Below are 22,715 nucleotides of genomic sequence, written 5' to 3' on the forward strand. Positions count from 1 at the left end.
GATAGATAAAGGAGACATAAATATTACACCACTTTATACCGGTTACTGTTTAATGGAAAATCTTTACTGGTGGCTGCCAAGTCAGTGAACAATGGCTGCTGAAGAAACATGACAGTGATGTGCTGAAAGACTGCGGCTCCCCTCGCTCCAGGAAACTTGGCAGTGCCAACACAGCTGCCAGCACAGGGCTGTGTGTGCAGACTGCACTAACTGGACAATAATGTGCATGCTGCTGAAATACCTAGGGCATTGCTCTCAAATGCACGGGGAATTGACACTCTCTAGCAGAGCCATGCAGCGTGCAAGACAGGACGCGTTCATGGATTTCACTTCTAAATGTTTTATGAACCCATTTATTTTGTTATAAGGAAAATCAATAAGATGCAAGGAGGAGGAAATGTCAGAGCTTGGATAGGCGTTTAAAAGGAAGTTGGAGGGGATGAGGAGGTGCAAATGCATTGCATTTATCATTTCTCTTCTTGCTTGAGTACAGTATCTGACTGAATTAGTGTTAACTTTCCCAGGGCAAAATATAACAGGAGGAGAAATCTGATGGGTCACTGCTCTGTTTTTTATGGATTTTTCTTTGCAAGTATTCCTTGCTGGAATGTATTTTTCTGTGATGATTCAGTGCTAGGGGACAGCACACCAGGGTGGGGTCAATGCAGGTGCTGCAGAGTGTCTATTCACACATCTCACTTTCAAAATCAACTAAATCCCTGAAAGACTTGCAAGTCAGTCTAAATGTTTCCCTTGCTGATTCCAAGAGGAATGTGCACAATAATGCGTGGATATTACACAGCTACTGTAAAATGGCCCTAGTATTCAGTAGATATGATCATTGCAATATCGTTCTGAAATATTAAGACAGAGCTAGCTTTTTCTTTTAGCAAAACAACAAGTGAAATGCTAAAAACTGCCCTGAAACTGCATTCAGCTATAAAATAAGTGCCTTGCAATTTAGGACCATTAAACTGTAATTGCATTTATTATTATTTATTTCTTAGCAGACGCCCTTATCCAGGGCAACTTACAATTGTTACAAGATATCACATTATTTTTACATACAATTACCCATTTATACAGTTGGGTTTTTACTGGAGCAATCTAGGTAAAGTATCTTGCTCAAGGGTACAGCAGCAGTGTCCCCCACTGGGGATTGAACCCACGACCCTCCGGTCATGAGTCGAGAGCCCTGACCACTACTCCACACTGCTGCCCTGCATTTGTGCTTGCAGTTCACATCCCTAGACATGCATTGTAATTACACTACCCAGCAGTTGCATCTGAACATGCTGTAGTTAACAGGGATTGTTAACAGTCTCTGATTTAGTGTATAGTTTTTTTTTGGTTTTGTTTTGTTCATGAGATGGTCAATACGAGTTTATGGCTGATGTTGTTGCTAATGCAGGAGCTATAATTCCAGTGATAGGAATCAGAGATGCTGTTTGACTGATTTTCTAATTAGTGGATTCTCTCCTGTTTCTAATTTCAGCTCCCCGGTCTCACTACACAGCTGATAGCGGTGAGTATATTATTATTTTTTGGGGGGGGGGGTCTCGCTATTTTTGAACCTCTTGGTTATAGGGTACTTAAATTGTGTTCTGTGATAAATATAAAAATGTGGCTTAAATGTAAAATAGACGATACATCTACAGCTGACAGACAAGAATGATTGCATTATAAAGTATAATTTTTTTCATATGGTGACAGAGTTAAGATGCTATAAAGGAGTGTGTTACATGCAATGGCATGCGCCCCCTGCTGGCTTTTGAAAGAACTTCATGTGTTTCAGTCAACTGGTGTGAAGCAAGTGCTTTTCTGTCAAATAATCTCAATAATAATGCTATGAAAGTTAATTTGATCATCAAGTTGTCAGATACTTACTGTTTTATTTATTTGCAATATATTTTTTTTTTCCAGATTCTGTTATTTCCAAGTCAGCCTCTTTACCTGGTTATGGGAAAAATGGCTTACACCGGGTAAGGCTAGTGTGTCCTTAGGATTTACTTGTCTATACAACAGGCTATTCACGCTAAGTTTACACCGCAATGCAATGCTAAGGTTACACCCATTACAAAGAAACAACAACAGCAGCAAATAACAGATACAAACCTTCAGAACATTCTTGCTTAGAATGGCATAACATACTCGTATGTGGTTATCATAGTGTTTGTTATTTGGTATGCTATGATGGTAGCTGCTCCATAATGAAACTTAAATCTTAAGGTAAGTGTAGTTAAAGCCATGCTGTGCATTGTAAAATATGAGTAATATTTAAAAGGATTCCCATTTGTCTTGGTATGCAAGTCTTATGCACCAGACTTGCATGGAAATCAATCAGCCTTGTGATCTAAGTTTATCGTTTTAGTATCCAGGCTGTTTATCGTACAACCCTTGTTTGATGTTGAAGGACTAACAGCATTTACCATCACATGTCGTCAATCTGCTACCTCTTAAGCCTTCTTAAAGATGTCCCTCAAAGATAATTCGAAAGTGAAGAATGCTGTTTTTAAAAAATCAATTACAGACAGGAGTCTGGCATCTGATAACAGTTTATTGTTCTGGGAAGCTGTTAACAGAAAGAAGAACACATGACTGCTTTTGGGATTTTGTATTCATGTGCGCCTCATTTATTTTTCTTGTTTTCTTGTTGTTTTAGCCGCAGAGTGCTGATTACTTCCAGTACGACAGCAGCAATGCAGTGAACTGGGGAATGAGAGGTAAGCTTTGGCATATAGAATGTAGTGTATGTGCTGCATAAGTAGGCTGCTACATGTTTTGAAGTACCGTATTGTATATTTACAAGAAATAATATATTTACATAAGCACAGTATTGGTCCATTAAAATAATTATTCATATAACTGGCAGTTAGATTCTAAACTATTTTTCCAGCTAAAACTAGATTAAAAGGGCACATTTAACCCTTCATCTTATACTCTGAACGGACCGCTATAGTAAAGCTAATGAGGTTTATATTTTTCAATGTTCTTCTTTTATATTTTTTCATTCTGCAGAATACAAGGTAAGCGCTCCTGTTTGGAAACGCCCGCTATCAGCTATCAACAAGGTGGCATTCATAAAAACCCTGATTCATCAAAAGAAATGAGTTCCCTTGGATATTGGGGGTTGTGGCTTTGCTGAAGGAGGAGGTGTTTTAAATGCACCAGCTAATATTACAGTAGTAATGCTGACACTGCATAACAAAACCACCAGCTCTCTTTATCACAGTTGTTGTATGCTTTGCTGTTTGATAATTGTATAAAGTTGCTATAAGGACAGTGATGCCATAGTTCAAATGAATTCCCAGGGCCAGTCTGGTTATGTGATATGCTCAGTACAGGTGAAGTTGATGTCAGAACACATTTCTTATGTGTGGCTGTTAATTTATTTTAAATATTGTACAAATAAATAACAGTATTTTAAAAGTACGTTACATACCTGAGCAATGAAGACAGAAAAATCGCCACTGCATTGGCAGAACTGCCTATAAAAACACAGGTCAGTGAAGAGGTTTGGAAGATGTGTGCTGTTGAATACTGTTGACAATAGAAGCTAGAAATGGCAAAGCCCATGGTAATTACGAAACCAGGATTCAGGTTTTCATGTAAGCCTTCACTTGGGATGTGTCGTTCCCATTTGAGGTAGCCACCATTATTAACATGCCTCTCTTGTCTTTCTCAAGATTTATTCTTATGAAGCGCTATTAGTAACCACCAGGGGGCGAAACAGGCTGCCAAAAGAAGTAGACAGAGCCAGGTTAGAGGTGAGCAAGCACATGCACTCATCTCCTCCAGGTTTAACCTGCCCAATAAGAGGTTCCACATGTGATAAGCATTTTAAGAAGCAGCAGTGATTGCTCAATACTATTGGGGGAGCTCAACAACTAAGATGAACAGTACATGTGAATAAATATGTATGTATTTGCATTTCTTGATACACATGTATACATCTTAAAATGAGGTTTATTATTCTAACATAAACATATGGAATTGAATACTGTATTGTTTATTTTCAATATACTAACTATACTTTTTTTATTTTTACACTTTATTCTGTATTTGTGATTGTTTTTTTATGTGAAGATTAGGGAATCATTATTTTTACCATTACAAACATTAAAAACAATGTTTTTTTTCCGTTTTTTTAAATATTTTTAGCGCCATTTGTCTCCAGAAGAGTTCTACCATGTGTTTGGAATGACAATCACAGACTTTGACCGCTTGGCCTTGTGGAAGAGGAATGAGCTGAAGAAACAAGCACGGCTGTTTTAAAAGCAAACACATTATTGTGTTTAATACCTTATACTCTTAAGAGAAGGGATTCATCAAGACGAAACAGTGAACAAAGTTACAGCCAGAATGCAACACTGTTTTAAACCCCCCCTTTGCAAATGTATTGAACTTTTTTTTGTATTCTACTTATAGATTCTGCCCTTTGCAAATATGTCTTCCCAATTCTCTAAAGAGCTAAATAGATATTGTAGCATTTGGGCTTTTTCCTATGGGTTGCATCTGCATAGCAGCAAGCTGTATGACTAGAATATTAATAACATATCAGCCAGTGTATCTGACTGTTTCAGAGTGAAAAATGCAGCATCACTTTTTACCTTTCAAGAAATGTAATGCATTTTAACAGAAACGTCTCACAAAAATATATTGGCATTATATATATTTTAATTCATATTTGTGTGTGTGTGTGTGTGTGTGTGTGTCTGCGTGTTCGGTCAGGTTATAAGCATCACGTGTTTTTAACAATTCCATAACCCTTTCCCTAAAACCTTGTTATTCCAATGGAGCACATTAAATGAATTGTTTCAATAATGTTTTGAATGTGTTATTTGTAAATTATACAGCTTTAGCGCCATGTTTTTGTGGCTCATACCTTCACCATACACATGTTTCAACCCATTGAAAATGATTGTCACAAAGCAGTGGCACATAAGAGAATGTATTAAGGTCTCCAGGATTGTCATGCGTTGAAACACTGTGCTGTATGGTGGCTCTGGTGTACCACAGGGCATGCAACCCAAGTACCCATACTGGGGATCTTTACGTGAGTGGATTGTAGGTTGCCTTGTATTTTTCTTTTTTTTTTGCAAGTTACCAATGCTTTCAGAAAAAAAGTTTTTTGGTTTTATATTTTATTTTTTAAATGGTTTTGCTTCTGTTTCTAAAGACTACTTTTTTTTTGCCTGACTGGAACTCCTCCTAACCCCTTCCTCATAGTTTATAATGTTAGAGGGAGGTTGTGTTTTTTTTCTTGCATTTAAAAAGAAGTTTGTATTCTTCGTTTTAGTTTTGGATGACTCTAGGATGTACTGACGCAAAACGAAATGTAATCTGTCAAGCTACATTTGCTGGCCTTTTGTTTTATTTTATTGTATCCAGTCCCAGGAATATGTTAACAGGGACACTTTTGCTTATATCATATGATATTAACACCAATGTCGGTTGTTAATTGATGCCATTAATGGTTGTGGATTGTTTGAGGGCAGCACAAATTGCACAGCTACAGTAAGCTGCAGGTATCCTTGCGCTTTTTTGTTGGTGTGGTGCACCTGTGTTATAAATAACTTCTGGTAATTAAGAGGGAATTTTTAAATTGTATTTTTTTCTTTTTTGTAATGATCTACAGCACCTAGTTACTTTATTTATCTGTCAGTACTGTATCAACATACTATGTATAAATAAATATGCCGTTTAAATAAACTGGTTTTCATGTGTAAAGCCTTGAAATGTAATTTTTAAAAAAAATACCTGTCTTCTGATATATTTACGGATAATGTACCCATCGTCAGCCCCGAACACTTCAACATCAATCCTGAAAAACCAAATATTTTCTAATATGGCCTTTATGACACTTCCATACAAAACAACCAGACTGCTATAAATATATTAGCCATGTGCATTAGTATAGCACTGCTGTCTGTTTGACTGAATCTGTTGCTATGTTTGAATATGTGAATACATGTCCTGCAATGGACTTCCCAAAAGGAGATCAAATCTGAGGTAGTGTTTTACAATTCATTTACATGTTGTTACAATAGACGGCTAAATAGTTACCTACTATTCCAAATGTATTTTTTATGCGTTTGTTTATTTCAAGACGAGTTATTGCTTTGGGTAATAAACAATTCCCTGAGATGATGGACGTGTAAAGAACACTAGGACCCAGAGGAAGTTTCAGCTGAGGAAATAGGAATTAGGAGTCACTGTACATCATGTCCACTGTATCAGTTGCTGTTCGCAGGCATGTATCTTTTATTATGAACTCCGGACAAAACTGAAAACAAACTGCAGTTTGTTTTTGGAAAATTCGGCACATTGAAATGGAATACGACAGTGGTGAGTACCTTGAACACCAGCGTGCTGTCTCGAGTGTCTTTTTATTTTTTTTTCTGTGTCCTGTACTGTCATCATTGTGATTGCAGAATGATGCAAAGTGTTGAAATGAATTTGCTTAACGTGATTAATACGAAGAGATGCGTGTGATGCAATCTATTTCATTCACTTGAAAACATATTGGGGCTGGTGACAATTGCGGTGCCCAGCTGTTGAGTGCTCGGGGGAGGTTGACAACAAATTCAATTAAAAACGTGGTTTCTGTATGCCACGGTTTGACTCTCAGCATGCATGCTATAGAACAAAATAGAATAAAAAATGGAGCTACAAGTTTAAACAATAAATACATTAACTACAGTAATTGAATTTAAAATGGTGTCGCGTTTTTTCTAAGATAAAATGACAGTGCTTCATTTCAATTACTGAGACTGTAAGTATTGTTGTATTTGTTTTACTTATCGTGTCGTATGATTTATGTACCTGTTCAACTTTTGGTGGGAAGTGAATGCAGTAAAAATTAAAAACCCTGTGCTGGTATTTAAAATGTAAATTATTTAAAGTTCAAATTAAAACACGTTGAAAAATGATGTGGCTGGCACTTGTAAATGCATTTTGTATCAAAATAGATACACATTTAAACGTTTTCAAGTATTCAAGTCCTGTTTTAAGTCATTATGCCAAAAAATTGGTACACCAATAGATATGTTCAGCATCATCTTATATGGTCAGGTCAGATTTTTACTTCACAAGAGTCCTGTCTTAGCTCTTGAAACCTTTGTATGCCTTCCATACAAAATGCCTTAGGCACCTGGGGCTGTTATCAAACTTATTTTTAGCACTAAAGGGAATCATTTACAACTCTAATTGCACAGCAGTTCTAGCCTTTATTCTTAGCTTAATCAGACACACCATGATTTTATTTTTATTTTTATGTAGGCAACTTTTACTTAAAAACCTGGAATTGCTCAAACTGCCATGCAATTGGAGACCTAAATTATACCCTGCCTGTTCCAATATCTACAGGCACAATTTTACTTACAGTATAAACCAGCAGGGTATTAGTTCAGAGTTACTCTGTGGTCCAAGAGCACAGGAAACAGCATTAAAAAAAAATGTATTTCAAAAAAGTAACTTAAACAGCATCTGGCCCATAGGATATGTTTTACTTTTGCTTTTTCATTTTATTTCATCAAATTGGCAGTTATATATATATACTGTATATAAAAAAAAATTAGAAACGGCATTGATGTATTTACCTGGAAACAACACTTTAATGGTGTAGTAAAAAGCAATTAAATAAAACTGATCAGATTTGAAGAAGAAGAAAAATAAAAAATGAATAGGCCGGATGCAATACAAAGCAATTCTATATTACATTGGAGTGTCTGCACTGAGATAATCCAAGTTGTCTACTGTGTACAACAAAGCAGTGGCTTTTATTATTATTATTATTTATTTCTTAGCAGACGCCCTTATCCAGGGCGACTTACAATTGTTACAAGATATCACATTATACATTATTTCACATTATATAGATATCACATTATTTTTTACATACAATTACCCATTTATACAGTTGGGTTTTTAGTGGAGCAATCTAGGTAAAGTACCTTGCTCAAGGGTATAACAGCAGTGTCCCCCACTGGGGATTGAACCCACAACCCTCCAGTCAAGAGTCCAGAGCCCTAACCACTACTCGACACTGCTGCCCTTATAAATTTATAAATACACGACTGATAGCTGGACTCCGTTCTTATACACAACACTGTTTATATTACATGAATTCTGACTGTATAAGGATGGCATCTCTAAACCCCTTGGTATTTCATTAGGACTTTAAAGACTCTGTTTCTTCTACTCCTTAAGGAAGGCACCACATATGCATATCCCCAGCAATGGGGACATAGTGAATGCACACGTGTCACACTTTAGAACAGGGGTGACCAGAGTTGGCCCTCCCACTCCTGGTCTTTGTTCCAACCCTGTTCTAAATCATCTAATTGAACCAATTAAACCTCCATCCAGACCTGAAGTAGTTCGTTATATCACTGTACCTGTTAAACCTGGAGTGGAATGGTTCTTCAGTACTGTGATTGGACACCCCTGCTTTATAATTGTACAGATATGTAGAGAACCATGTGATGAAACTTGGTTAATACATTCATCAGCACAAGGTATCCGAATTGTCTTTCTGTTGGTCACTACCTGTATGTCACACTTCAGTTTGAACATGTTCATACTGTGGCTGCAGTAGGTCATGATAATCTACGAACATACCTGTTTTACTGATGTACTTGTGTAATTTGGAGAGGTTTGTGATGTCAAGATCCCACGTCCTTCCTGTACACAGAAACACACACAGGCATTAGCATGCCTTCAGTTTTAACTCAAGTCTGTTGACAAGATTTAGCTGCCATAAACATTACATCAAACAGATGTGTGTACTGTTGACAAGGGGAGGGAAACCAAAAGTAACATTCATTTCCAGCGATGTCCAATGTGTGGTTAATAGGAGTGCTTTGTTTCAATAATGAAACACTTTTGGGATGAAGGCACATCTAACTGGTACGCGAAGGGGAACAAATGTTGATATTTTATCTTCAAAGCTGGATTTCATAGATATCAGAAGTGACCATCTCTAAAGATAGGCATGGAATTTCACCCGCTGAAAGTGACATCTGTCATATCTCTGGCTATCTCTGTCACGGACAAGAGCTATAAATGATGTTAAAATGATTTGATGTAGATCAGACGATTTCACGCATTATAAAAAAAAACCTCCTGGGTTTAATTTCACTGATTTGAGGTATTTGGTTTGTATAATTAACCCAAACAAATCACACTCCTGCAGTTTCACAGTTCACTCGATTTATATTACCTTTGGGGGGAAAAGGGGGAACATATTGCCCTTGACCACTAACATACTTTCTAGTGGACTGGGTTTCAAACTACACAGAAATACTGTCCAGCATGAGGAACCATTGGAGTTTCCACTGCAGTTTTCCCGAGTTGTATGAGTTTCCAGGGTGGGGCTGTGCAAAGAGAGTATTATTCCCCCTCTCAGGGATTCCTAGCCTTGCTGCTGTACCTCCTGGGGACTCTACACAGACACATGTGTGTTCTTTAGATTATCCAGATCCCCTTCGGCTCCTTCCTCTGAGGCCACATTCACGTAGATGTTTCCCTCCAATGCGGCAGGTGAAGGACACTGTTTATTGCTGAAAGAAAAACTTCCTCTTCTGCTCCCATCCTGGAAACAATCTAGGTCCGTCCGTTCTATTTGTACGAACAACAGGAAAAAATAATCAGTCTAACAAATGTTTGTGAGGTTTTTTTAGCAACTGAAATGTATTTTTAGGAGTACAAAGGAATAGGAAATTAATTAGGTTTAGATAAATATCCCCCCCCCCCCCTTATATTTACATTATTATAATAAACACCCTCCGATTCAACTCATTAGCCTGAAATTAACATTGGGTTGTTTGTCGATGCCTCACAAGGTTTAATCTATTTTAATCCAGTCTTATTCTCAAAATAAAAGCACCCTAATAGTGATGCAAGGTCTATTTGTCCAACAAGTTCTAGAGTAAAATGAATTCAGATTACTTAAGGAAGGGTTATCAACTCTGTTCCCTGCATTCAGGAACCATCTGCCACTAAAATAATTTCTGTTGAAAAAATGGTGCTGATTTATAACATTTATTGACTATTGTTGCTTGTTTCCAGACAGACACTAATTACCATTTGTGGACTGGAATGATGAGATTTGTCTAAAACCTGCAGAAATATGTTGGTGGTTAAAGAGTTAAACCTGCCTTTATTGCTGACTGGGCTGTGGGTATGGCATGGGGTACCAATGAACGAATGAGAGTGTGGAATTGGAAAGCGCTTCAAAGAGGTGCATGAAGGTTCTCCCCACATCTGTTATCTGATTGGTGGAAAATGCAAAGGAAACAGCATCACCAGAAAATGCCTGACCCCATGCCAGGATAATCCCGTATTGTTCCTTCTCCATTGTTCTCCAGGATGACTATATTTCCTTCCTAAAACCTGATGGTAACCAAGAAAAACCTGAATTTGGAAACAACCACATATTATATTGTGCTTGTTGGAGCAGAGGCAATACCCTTTTATACTCCCTACAAACATTGTCCAAATAAATAACAAAACATTATTTGGTGGGGGAGGGAATTGCTTGGAGAATAGATGTCCAGTGAGACAGATCCAATACATCACAAGCTTACATTTATAGTTCTTTCTGAAAATCGTGTGGTTTGTTAACATTCAATAAATGGAAACCATTAGCAAGGCACAAATAACTTTAAAGTATTCTACATATTTGTTTTTTATTCCGCCTACACATATGTTAATAAATGCTGCAATTGGCAAGACAGGTCTAGTGTGAAGTGCAAGTCTCAAGCAACGGAATGTATAAAAGGCCTGTGTATCACTTATTTAAATAAAACATTTTAATAGTTCTATCATTTCTAACCAAGACAATTGACAACTTGTTTCCTTATCCTTATCAGATAGATATTCATGCAAAATATGGTATATTGTGGTCTATGTTGCACTTTTTAGTTTTTTTTTAAGAAAATAATTGTAATGCGGTAGAGGGGGTAGATACACATCTCATTCTGAGGGCTGTGCTAATCCCAGTCTTTTGGGAACTAGTGGCTGACCTTGGAGAACTGGGAAATATTCTTGTGGCTCAGCCCTGTAATAGTCTTGCAAGACCTAAACTCTTTTTTTTTATCAGGCGTGTGCTTTTGATCCTGTGCAAAGTCTGCAATGTTTTCTTCTAAAAGGAAAAACAAACCGTTAATGTTACACAGCTGTAACAAAACACCATAGGTGTAGACGGAAGCCCTTACATTGATGGTTTGTTTATTTCTAGTTTTTAAAGTTAGCATTTTATTCCCTTCAGCCTCCACTGTTAGCCCGCCGTTTATCCCCCAGTGAATGTACTGACATGTGACTGAAATAGTAACACATCAACGTGCTTATTTAATGTTAGCATAGCGAAACACCGGCAGCTAAAAAAAACAGCATGAGTGTTTATTTTACAAGGCCTAAACCTGTCGGATCGAATTTCTCAAATGTAAGCGACGGCAGCAGTGTGGCCTGCCACTGACTTATGGTAGTGTGTTCCGCTGTTTGGTCTATGGTCCCGCTATGAAAAGATAAGTGAGAACATTTTCTTTAGACATTTCTAGTGGTGGTGGTGTGGCGGTATTTTAGTGGGCCCTATTCACCAAACTTTTTTAAAGATAGTTTTTTTATAAGCGATATCTTAAAGTTTAACAGTGCTTTAAAAAAACAAGAATAAACTTCTAATCCTCTCTAAAATCAAACTGTCCCTTGATACTGTGTCGCTTCACAATAAGCTTAATACAATTGCTTACTGGCTCATTAAATATTAGGAGGCAGCAGTAGTGTTCTAAAAATATAATTCATGAATCTGGACAAAGCAGCTACTCTTAATCACACAACAATGGAGAAAGCTTTGTACAAATCACTGACTGTATCCCGAAGACTGGAATTCACTTGCAAAAAATCAACGCTGCTCCGACACATAGCTGCCCAATGAAATCATACAGCACTCTGACTAGTTTTAAGATATGCTAGATGAGAAATGACTGAAGGCTGAAGACCCTCATTGTTTAAGCGCCTTGAGTCACTTCTTTCATAAAGTTGGGAGTGGAAATCAAAGAGGCAGTAATGGAAGAGTACAGAGCGGATCATTGATCTTAAATGGGATTTTATCAGGGCTGGAAAGATTCATTTCCAATCTAATTTGTCTGTTTTGTTCTCCCCTAGTGCAGATCAAAATAAAAAGGGTTTGCTGAACTTTGTTGAACTTTACTAATAAGGGACTTCTACACTACATATGGATAGTAAAGACCACATTTAACACTGTGTTCAAGAGTAGTTAGATACCTGTAATTGTGCTTGCTTACTGTATAACCCCATTGTGAAAACGGCTTGGAGCACCTTCACAGTGTGCAAGCTGCTATGTGCCTCGTGTTCCCCATGCATACTAGTGCTATTAATAACTGCAGTAATAATGTGGAAACATTTGATTAGCTAAACTAACGTCATTCTTTCAAGTAACAACAGCTTTTGAAGCCTCATGTGTGGTGGTGTGGGTCTCAGGACCTTGAAACAGAAAGGAACTTCAAAGGGCAGCCCCTCCTTTGTAGAAACACAAATCAACATCAAAGCTGGTAAGCGGACGAGCAGGTGTACAACAGCTCAGAACCCTCTTGTCTCAAAGACCGTGGAAAATCTATAAACTATGTGGCAAAATTGAATTAAGTTTTTAGTCATGAAAAGGCTTTCCCGGGATATTTTTTTTTAAGTTTTAAGTTCTTGCAAAAAAAAAATCTAATTGATGTTGAGCAATGTACATTTTTTAAACACATTATTAATCAGATATTTGTGCAATACTTTATCTCCTGTTTCAGTTGTCATTCTTTGTCTTTAAACCCAGACTCTCTTAGTACATTCAGGCTCTGGCACACTGTGCAGTACTGTGATTGTCTTTTGGCAAACGCACCTCAATGAACTTTTAAGGAAATGCGCTTCTCAGCCCAGTTGTATTGCTGGATCCGGTTCGTCATTTCCAGTCATAAACAGCAATTGTCGCTTTGGAAATGACTGCTTAACGTTGTATCTGGTCCCAGCAGAGGAAGGATGCCACATACACACTTGTAGCGGATGAGCCTTGTGTCCTGTACATTCAGATCTGTTGGTCTTGATGAATTTATGACATTCCACTTGCCTTGTAGACATAGAAATGGGGAGTGGGGGGTGGGCTGACATGATTCCAGGGCTGCAGTTCCAGAAGCAATATTGGATTAATAAGGCACGTTTTCATTGAGATACAGTGTACCCAGCATTGCAGGCATCATCTGCTCACTAACAAACTACCCTTAAAGTATGTTACAAAAGTAATAGAGCAACAGAACATTGTTACTGCATACTATTGACTGATTTCTTTCACTTGTCCTGGAACACAAGAGTGATTGGAATTAAGCCCCTGTTTTTCTAATCAGGAGGATCATGATTATTTAATACAGCAGAGAAACTGCAGTCGTGTATTCTGGTTTAATGTAACAATTTGTGTTGCTTCCTGCACAGCCAGAGCTCCACCAGCAAGGGTCAATGTAGAAGGAAGCAAGGATCTCCTAAAAGTAGCATGACTTATTAAGACTTGTCTGGTCACCACACAGAACAGTTATGTAACGTGTGGATCACTGTTTCGAAGGTTCTGTTTGGGTTTTGACTGAAATGCAGCCTAGTCTTTAGGAAAGCAGTTTAAGAAACGATGCTGGTGTAGAGTACGGAAAGGAAGCAGAAGGGCCTGTTGATAGAAGTTGTCGTCGGGGGCGACAGGAAAACACAGCTGTAGTCTATATCCTTTTTCTAGATCTAGACTGTACTATATATCTTAACTCTACTCGGTTCTTGTCTGACAATGTGGGACAGCAAAGACACAAAATTAATGTATCTAACATGGATGGAATCCAGATAAAGGTCAGCACATTTTGCCCCTTTAGTCTGGATTTAGTGAAATTTGTTTGGGTTGTCGAATTCCGTCCCTGATGAGCAATTACCCACACTGGAAAGCTTCCGTGGGGGAATGTGGCACAAAGGGAATTCCCTAGCTCCATAAAGGAACTGGTGTGTTGCATAAACTATACATCCACAGGCTGACCTGTTTTCTTCTTACCCATGTACAGGAGACTGTGGCCCTCAGCCAGTTCTGACTAAGCTCAAACACGATTCATATCATTCCTGAGCTGAGATACTTAGTACTCCAAGGCATGTTATTCTGACCACCTTGAAAGCTGCATAGAATTTTGAGTTTTTGTTTGGTTAACATTTCATGAATACTCTCTGGTTAGTCTTATCTTTGAATGCACATCACTAGCTAACCAATCCATTAAATGTTTAACCACAATTTTTGATACAGCAAAGAATAGATAATCTTCAACGGGACATATGTTAATGTGTATTGGAAACCCGTCTAAAAAAAAGAACATTTTCATTTGCTTTCTTGTTTTTCTTAGAGCACTGAGTGTTTGCTTTTCCTGAAACACACCTTAATCTTCTGTGGGGAGCTGTGTTGACCCCGGGCCATGCCAGAATAGACAGATGTGACCTGACCGGGCAAGTGGAGCGCAGTCAGAACATTTTGTTTTTTATTATAATAAAGACTATGTTTGTACAGAACCCTCCATTTGTACTGTACTTACTGTCCCGTAATGAGTGTAAAGGTTCAGTTACAAACGTTATTGTTCCCTGCTGCTTTGTGTTTCTTGTTTTTATTGTGCATTGTGTCCGGCGGGTGTTTATCAGTGAGGAGAGATGCCAAAATGGCTATCAAGAACTTACCCAGTACGTGTGGTCATTCTACTTCCTGTGCACGGTTCCTCTCACCACCTGCCACAGTCATCACAGCCATTGTCTTCACCTAGCATCACCAGGCATACAGTATGCATTCCAGTGGGATTCCATTTGAATAAATTGTGAATCAGTGGCAGAAACTTTAAAGTTACCAGTTCATTTATTGCACAAATACTCAGATAGATGGTAGGGATGAGGACTCATTTAAAGATTTACCAAGGTAATCAAAATAGCTTATCCCAAGAGAATAGGGAAAGTTAATTATCTTTTTTAATTAAGTATCAATTTTTATAAAACTGGAGAGTGCGTGACCCCTTGGTCCCGCAAGGGAGGTTAATATAAACAAACAGCTGAAACAACCCTGTTTCTATAATGAGATACAAATCCCAAGAGACAGAGAACTCAGCGAAGGAATCCCAGGGTAAGAAAAAGAAAATTGTATTTTGCTGCGGCAGGAGTGTGTAGAAGTGAACATGGTCAGTTCAGTGAGAACGGGGAACAGTAGATGGAAGGTCAGAGGTCGATGTGTTTAATCATGCTAGTGACTTACACTGTAAGGTGATCACGGGCAGTGTTTCCTGTGCTGTCGTCACTGACCTGAGGGACTGCAGGGCCCTGGCAGCTGACAGGGTGACCCTCGCTACTAGGGAGGGGGCCAGCCCAAGGTGTAGGGTGGTCCATGGGAACAGGGACAACTCGGAAACTCTGAGGTGATAATGTTGGCCTGACTCGGCAGGGAGTGGCTTTGGGGTTATTTAATACCCTCTCTGCGAGGCCAGCGGGTTTAAACAAAGACAATGGAAGTCTCTTTCCTGCATTAGTCGAATGGTTTTATTTTATTGTGTGGTTAGTGCTAAAATAATATCAACACATCCTAAGCCATAGAGTATATGAATTCACCTACCATTTTTTTAAGGGAACTGTTTCCTGTCTAAAAGTTTAAAAGTGCACACATGTTCTTTACACCCAATACTCACCAGCTGTGAAATTAATAAGCTTCGGTGGGGGGGGGGGGGGGCCTTCTTAAACTGTTATTGAAACTCACTAGCTATAGAAAAGAATTTGAGCTGCTTAGTCTTGTGCCTTCTGGTGTGAAACTTCATCCTTTTGATGTTCATTTTTAAATAGCCTTTCTAAAAGTAGTATTTAAATACAAACAATAGAATTATGAATCATTAATAGTTTGAAATCCATTCCTATTGTGCCTTAATGACTGTGCAATTGCAGGGTCCATATTGAACACAATACAATATATTTTGAATTCAAAATGAAGGTAACTCTGTTTCAATCACACTGTAATAACAAACTCCATTTTACACAGCACTGCTTTGTTTTGAGCTTTGTTCTTTTAAAATAAATAATGAATGGAAATTTGACCTACGATCCAGTGTTGTGGCGTTGCACCCGATGACATCATTGGCGGAAGTGCCAGCAAATCCAATCATATTGGTTTTGTAGGATTTGCAAAAGTTAAAAACAACAGAGGAATGTCTTCTCAGCATTGATGTTGATAGCAAAGCAAAGAGGCCCATTGAAATCTGGAAATTAAAGTTGAACTAACAACGTGGGGATGCAATTGCTGTCCGAACTGTATGAAGTAGTATTGCTTTAAAAGGACTCTGAAACAAACGGTATACATTGCAAATACAACTGTAACATCACTTTTGATCTCACTTAATTAGTACTGTTGAAAGCAGAGCCCTTTGTCACTGCATTACACTGTATTAATGCTACTTAAAAGAAAGTGTTTACACGTTTACAAACTAATGCACAATAAAGACATGGTTAAAACATGGTGCTCTCGTCCTTATTCCCACACAAGATGAACTGAGGCCTGTTGATATAGCTCTGTAGCTCATCCTAAGAGAGACTTTTATACTGACCGAGCTTAGCTTTGAAAAAGCCATTTCAGCTCCCAGGCGAGTCTGCAAAGCAGTTGCCCTGACCTGTTTCTGGAAACGGAAGGGTGATGCATTTTAAAGAAGATGCAGTTGTGTTTCCTCAATAACATAAATCCATCAACAACCATGAAAAAGAAAAGCATTCTGAGGCATGCTTCATGGGTTAAAGGGTCAGGCTTTTATATGACTTGGAGGGTTAGAATCCAGCAGGTTGGCATAGCTGCAATGTTACTGTTTGCTTTGTTGTTTCAATAGAAAAAGTGGAGGGTTTTATTTATTATAAAAAAAAGTCTCTACACACTGGAACATTCTGTTGTGGTCATATATAATTGCAAAAATATGTGCACCCAAACTGATGCTATGAAAAGTTATTTAATATAAAATAATAAAATGAATAAGAGACAAAAGTTTCAGGAAATAAAACACAGTGTTTATAAGCAGAATGTTTTAAACTTTGTTTTCAAAGTGAACGTAAACGTTTGCCCCACATCAAGGACGAGACAGTTGGAAGGGGTTGGTGTGGCAGGGTGAGGTTCTCCGGTCACATGATCAGTAGATTTGGTTTAATTCCACAGGGATGGGGTTCCCTGCAGGAAAATGTATCCCTGACTCCCTCCATTCAAGCCATGTGAGAATGTGGCTGGAATGGAGGAAACTGGAGCCTTTGATTGGCAATACAATTAATCAATTAAGGATTAATCAATCCACCTGCAAAAGGCATTGGATTATAAAAGGGCATAGATGCTTGTATGCGTTTAGACTTTGCTAGTAAAGTGTTTATTTTCTTTAAAAAGCCTGCGGTAAGGGGGCTTGTGCTCTTTCTTTTGTTTTATTTGAATTAACTTTAATAATAATGTGCAGCATCCTGTGCTTCAAATGGAATGAATCGGTTGTGTGTTTCCTGCCTGATCGTGACCACTCGGGCCACCCTGACACAGTTCCGCATTCCATAGGATTGCAAAAGCAAATTCATTTAGCGCATTATGAGCTCTGCGAGGCATACAAACAAGCCTAGTTATTTTATCAACCACAAATGGCATTTAAAAGTGTGATACTGTAATGTTCTTGCAGTAAAACAGTTCTTGTCTGCACACAGAGTCATGCTGTTGTACCAGCAGTGTGGGGGGCGGTGTTCAAACCTAAGACTCAAGGGCTCAGTTTCACAGTCCACCTGCACAAGACTGCTGTGAGAACGACTGTACGCGTGTCTCTGGACATGAGTCACTACTCGCTCACTGCAGAAATGAAAGCTGTGGTTTGATGGTTTTCAGTTCTTTCCTTTTTAAACCTTCTTTCCATTACTTCATGTTTTCCCTCATCCCTGTCCACATATTAGTCCGTCTCCATGCAGTTCTATACATGAAGCACTTTCTGCATTTTGTTAATTTGTTTTGGAGTTACATTTTCGTATTTATCTGTAGAAAAAATCACACAAATATGGCAAATAAAGACTACATTTTGACATAAATGTAAATGTCCGATTAAAGAAAAATATTTAAAATACTGAAATATTCTAAAGTGTATTGCTGTATTACTAACTGAACCTTAAGGTAGTCTCGCAGCCTAAAATGTTCCTAACCATTTAAGAGGCATATCAGCTCATTTATGATTTAAAATAATTACACTTTTTTTTTTTAATGTCACCAGCATCCTGGGTATTTTCGTAAAATCAATGGGATATTTGGTTTTGAAAAAGTTCAGTTTTTTTAAAAAAAAGAGGTGCAAATGTTGCAAGTGGATTTGTAAAGTTCTATTACAAATGGGGGGGGGGGTATCCTAACATTCTTTATTATAGAAACAGGAATCTCTGTGTTGACAAAAAGTGCAGAGCGCATGGCACCAAGGTGCAAACTAACACCTAAGCTGAGGCCACGCCCCTCGGCTAAGTCCCTTTACATGTGAACAGAAAGCCTATGGAACCTGAGGCACTAATTAAGCCCATGACAGAGGTGGTATTCTGAGATAGCACAGTACATTGATTCTCTCCAGGAGGAGGTACAAAGAGCTGTGTGAGACCCAGGCTGATAACCAGAGAGCCAGGAGGGATTCCATGTGTGAGCTTCCAGCTGTCTGCAGAGAAACTACAGTCGGCTGCTTGGATTAAATTGCGTGTTTTGGTGACCACATTTTTGGGGGGAAAATGGTCAGTTTTTCTTACACATCAGCTGTTAGTGGTAAGTATGAGTTTGACTTACCACAGTATGTTTTACTGGCAAACTTGTGTGAGCAAACTTTTTTCTAACTAGCTCTGTTTGTATCCGATTCATACAACTGAAGAGTGTGCTGTACATTTTTATGAGAGGTATGATGCTCATTGCTCATCCTTATTCATTGCAGGATGGACAGTGAGACACATTACTGCAAGAACTTTGTAGTTTCATTGGTGGTTTATTTATGATCGCATTATAGAGCAGTTGTTTTCTTATGTGCATACTTTGAAGACTTTGTCAATACATTATTCAGAATCCTAAACATCTGGTAAGGTAAAGGCAGAAAGGAAAAGCTGAAGTACTGTGGTTGATTTTTCTCTTTTGTTATTTGTCTTTAATTCCCCCTGCTGTCTTCCTTGTTGTGTTCGGAGCTGTTGGTAATAGCACACACTCTAAAAACACATTGCCTGTGCATCGCACTGCTGTCGTCTTGTGTAAGTGTGAGGCACTCTGAATAATCCTGACAGTGAAAGCTTTGTCATTCAGTGATTTAACAGATTCCACGCCTACTTGTGAAAAAGTAACTAAAGCCGGTTAAATTTCAACCAAAAGAACGTACTTGCTAACCGTTTTGAAAAGTGAATAGTAGTTATTTTTTAGGTTTGTAATTAATCATTTTGAATGTTTTGTAATGCCTCATTTTAAACATTCTGCTGACGAGGATTAACAATAAAATGCACCAAACTTTTATTTTGAGATGGAGGTGCTGCTTGAAAACCTTCACAAGGTGTCTGATATTTCTTTAGCCTGTGTTTCTACAGCAGATACACAATATTGGCAGAACCGTTTAGGCAAGGAGCTCCTTGCTTCGTTAGTACCTACTGTATAATCTATTAAATATTGCTACAATGTTAAAAATGGCTAAAGAGCATTACAGTATACATACTAGCAATGCTAGTTTTGTCCTGGTTTTATAAGTTTAGACTCATGTTTTGGGATTCCAGTAATCCCTTGTGCTTAAAAGTTTAGGGATGCAAGTTAAGTTCCATAAATCAGTTAAGTGATGTCATGTGTACATTTGTTTTAAGATATTTCAAACGTTAAAGGGGGTAATGTAACTCAACACCACCACCTCACTAGTGACCCTTTCAAAAGCAGGGCTTTGTCTTTCAGTAGACATGTTATTATTTTTCTGTTGTCAAGGATTGGGCTGCTTTTTGATTTAAAGAAAACAACTATTCTTGCTGTGTTGCAAAAAAACAAATACAAAAGAAAAAGAGCTGACAGCAGTGGAGGCTGAAGCTAATCATGTGTCCATAGGGGGGGCAGGCCTGCTAGTGAGTCTTCCACACAGACCACCCAACTTAGCGCTAGGGTATTTTGTCTTCCAGGCATCTCTGTTGGGGCCTGATTCTGGCAGCTTATAATCCCTTACAGAAATGTGTCTGACAGTCCAGTCAAAATTTAGATGAGACCCTCAAATTTATCATGTTTTTTTTTAAACATTATGGGCCCTAATTTCCCCCTCAGTTCTCCTTGAGGTGTGTAGGGATATTACTTGGGGCCTCTGGTGAAGGTGTGTAGCAAAGGTTACCAGGGATAAGGATCTGTTTTTTATAGATTCAGTCCACTGACACTTATCACTTATCAGCATGACTGAAATCTCTGAGGTGCTCTCCCACTAATAGCTTTCTGTATGTTACAGCACAACCTGCTGCTGTACTGCATTAGTCACCGGAGCTAAGGCTAATAAAGCCATACACGTAGTTAACCCTGTGACTGGGGTGCACACCCACCGTGCTCCTGGTGCTGTGAGGCCCTGTCTGTGTGAGCAAGCTTGCTCAGCTGGTTGTTCTTCACTTTATGATGTGCAAACCCCGGAAGATCGTTTTTGGCCCGGGAAAGCTTGAAATTCAGGTGTTCCTTTATTAAAATCCAATCTTATAAGGTCTCTTTTTAATCCCCCTGTTCAATTTCTCCTCACATATGGAAAAGATCTTCATGAGCAATGTGTTACCAATGCATGCAACCACAGTTTGCTGACAGACAAAATACATCTTTGTTATTAATCCTCTTTATGGAATACACCTCCAGGCCGAATAATACAAACCCATATAGACAGTATGTAGGATGGCTATATTCCACGTATTTACCCAATGGGACATTTTTATGAGCCAGGAAAAGTCCAGGTTGAGTTACTTCAGTGTATACAAAACAAAAAAAAAGCCTGTGGGCAGGGAAGGAGGGGGCAGTGTGGTGGTATGTCTGGAATATGCTCAAGAAAGATATACTTTCTGAGTTTTTATCTCTGTCCAAAGCAGGTCAGATATCTCTAAAAAAAAAAAAGGCTGATACTTGGAAATGGACAATTTCTTTGTCCCTTCTAATTTTTCAAAACTTTACACAACTTTGGCACATTTAAACCAACTTTAGTCTGTCTGAAAGGTTGCAGCATGAAGGCTTGTGAAATACCCAATTCCACCAGATACTTAAGAGCCAGATAATGAGAATTTACAACTCAAACAATCTCTGTGTCTTTCGGCACCATGTGTTCAGACTGAGGCACAGCCACCATGATGTGTAATGCAGGCCACTAAGTGTTTTTAGGGTTATTCCTGCTTTCAGCATAAAAATGGACAGATTTACTGATTTAAAGTTGACAAAACTAGTAAGAAAAAAAATATGTGCAGGAGCATTATTCTCTTGAGGCCCACTCCCCAGGCAGCTATTGCAGTGGTCAGTGCACTTGCATGAGGATAAATGGTGAGTTTTGTACTGGACTTTAAAGTGTTTCTTGGGCGTCCAGTTATTCCTTCTTCTTCGTGACACTTTATTTTAAGAGTGTGTTAAAAGGTGTGTTACACACCCACACAGTCTCCTCATCTCTGCTCTACACTGAGAGCTCCTCATCTGCACAGTGTAGCTCTGTCAGATAAGCAGGCCTCCAGCAGGTCTAAAGTTCAGAGGAACAGACAAGAAGTTAACTGTTTTTATCTCTTTTTAAGACTTTCTTTTTCTTCAGCTGATAAAACCTACCTTATTTATCAACAGAGGTGTTGTAAGCTCGCGGTTAGGTGACAGACACATTTCGTCTAGTCGACTTCTAGTCAAAACGTTTGTCATTGAATTTAAGTTTCTGTTAGTATTTCTAAATGCAGCACTAGGTGTTATTCTTTCCCATGCCATGTATTATATCCACAAATATAATGTTTTGCAAAAAGCATATATATATTTTTTTTTAAATCTTAATTCACAAACGTAAAGTAAATCAAAGAATTACCTTTTGTTTTTACTTTGTATTGCACGTTTTTTTCTGGGCATAGCAGTTTGCAAATTGTTTTCAGCTAGGGTAATAAATGGAAATGCCAATTAGTTATGGAAGTAGCTGTTTATCCAGCAGATGGGTTTGTAACAAACAGTCCATTTTTGTTACCATGTCTGGTACCATGAAATTGGATATGCTGTCTTACTGAAGCTGAATATTGCCAACTAAATTGTAATTTTCTAAGATAAGCAAGTCATTTAGAAGTAATTACATAGTCTACAGTTGCAAACTGTATTATTGTTTACCATTTATTATTTAGTGTTTAAAGTTATGGATTGAATACATATTTTGACGTGCAAAAGCTTGTGTCTGTACCACAGATTCTCACTGTGAGTGGTGTGCCCGCACAAAGTACATGACCAACATTTCAGTAACTAATAGCCTTTAAATGGGAAAAAGTGTGCTTTCAAGCAAAGGTGTATTAAAAGAATCACTCGTTTCTGCTCCAGACCCATACAAAGGGGGGAGCATAAAATAAACTTTAGACATGTAGTTTTGCAGCCCCTTATGCTTTTAATTTGAAATCTCTTAGTCAGCAAATAGCCGCAGACTTTCAGATGTCACACTGTGATGTTGCGCTCT

General features: G+C 38.3%; 2 protein-coding genes across 15 annotated transcripts in view; both read left to right on the forward strand.

The window, feature by feature from the left end:
• Nucleotides 1-5,178, forward strand: part of LOC117413095 (actin-binding LIM protein 3-like) — a 79,946-nt gene extending 74,768 nt beyond the window's left edge. For all 11 annotated transcript variants that reach the window (XM_058996903.1, XM_058996906.1, XM_058996895.1 and 8 more), the window contains 5 exons: nucleotides 1,496-1,525; nucleotides 1,924-1,982; nucleotides 2,663-2,723; nucleotides 3,019-3,767; nucleotides 4,162-5,178. In XM_058996903.1, the coding sequence (XP_058852886.1) occupies nucleotides 1,496-1,525; nucleotides 1,924-1,982; nucleotides 2,663-2,723; nucleotides 3,019-3,110 (242 nt within the window). In that variant the 3' untranslated portion in view covers nucleotides 3,111-3,767; nucleotides 4,162-5,178. The remainder of the gene's footprint in view (nucleotides 1-1,495; nucleotides 1,526-1,923; nucleotides 1,983-2,662; nucleotides 2,724-3,018; nucleotides 3,768-4,161) is intronic.
• Nucleotides 5,179-5,317: 139 nt separating this feature from the next.
• LOC117413094 (actin filament-associated protein 1-like 1) overlaps nucleotides 5,318-22,715 on the forward strand; it is a 37,640-nt gene continuing 20,242 nt past the window's right edge. For 2 of the 4 annotated variants that reach the window (XM_034908477.2, XM_034908478.2), the window contains exon 1: nucleotides 18,669-18,832. In XM_034908477.2, the coding sequence (XP_034764368.2) occupies nucleotides 18,799-18,832 (34 nt within the window). In that variant the 5' untranslated portion in view covers nucleotides 18,669-18,798. Of the gene's footprint in view, nucleotides 6,349-18,667; nucleotides 18,833-22,715 lie in introns of those variants that run through there. The other 2 variants (XM_034908479.2, XM_058996894.1) reach the window with 2 other exon arrangements.

This window comes from Acipenser ruthenus, chromosome 23 (genome assembly GCF_902713425.1).
Source record: "Acipenser ruthenus chromosome 23, fAciRut3.2 maternal haplotype, whole genome shotgun sequence".
NCBI classification, from domain to species: domain Eukaryota; kingdom Metazoa; phylum Chordata; class Actinopteri; order Acipenseriformes; family Acipenseridae; genus Acipenser; species Acipenser ruthenus.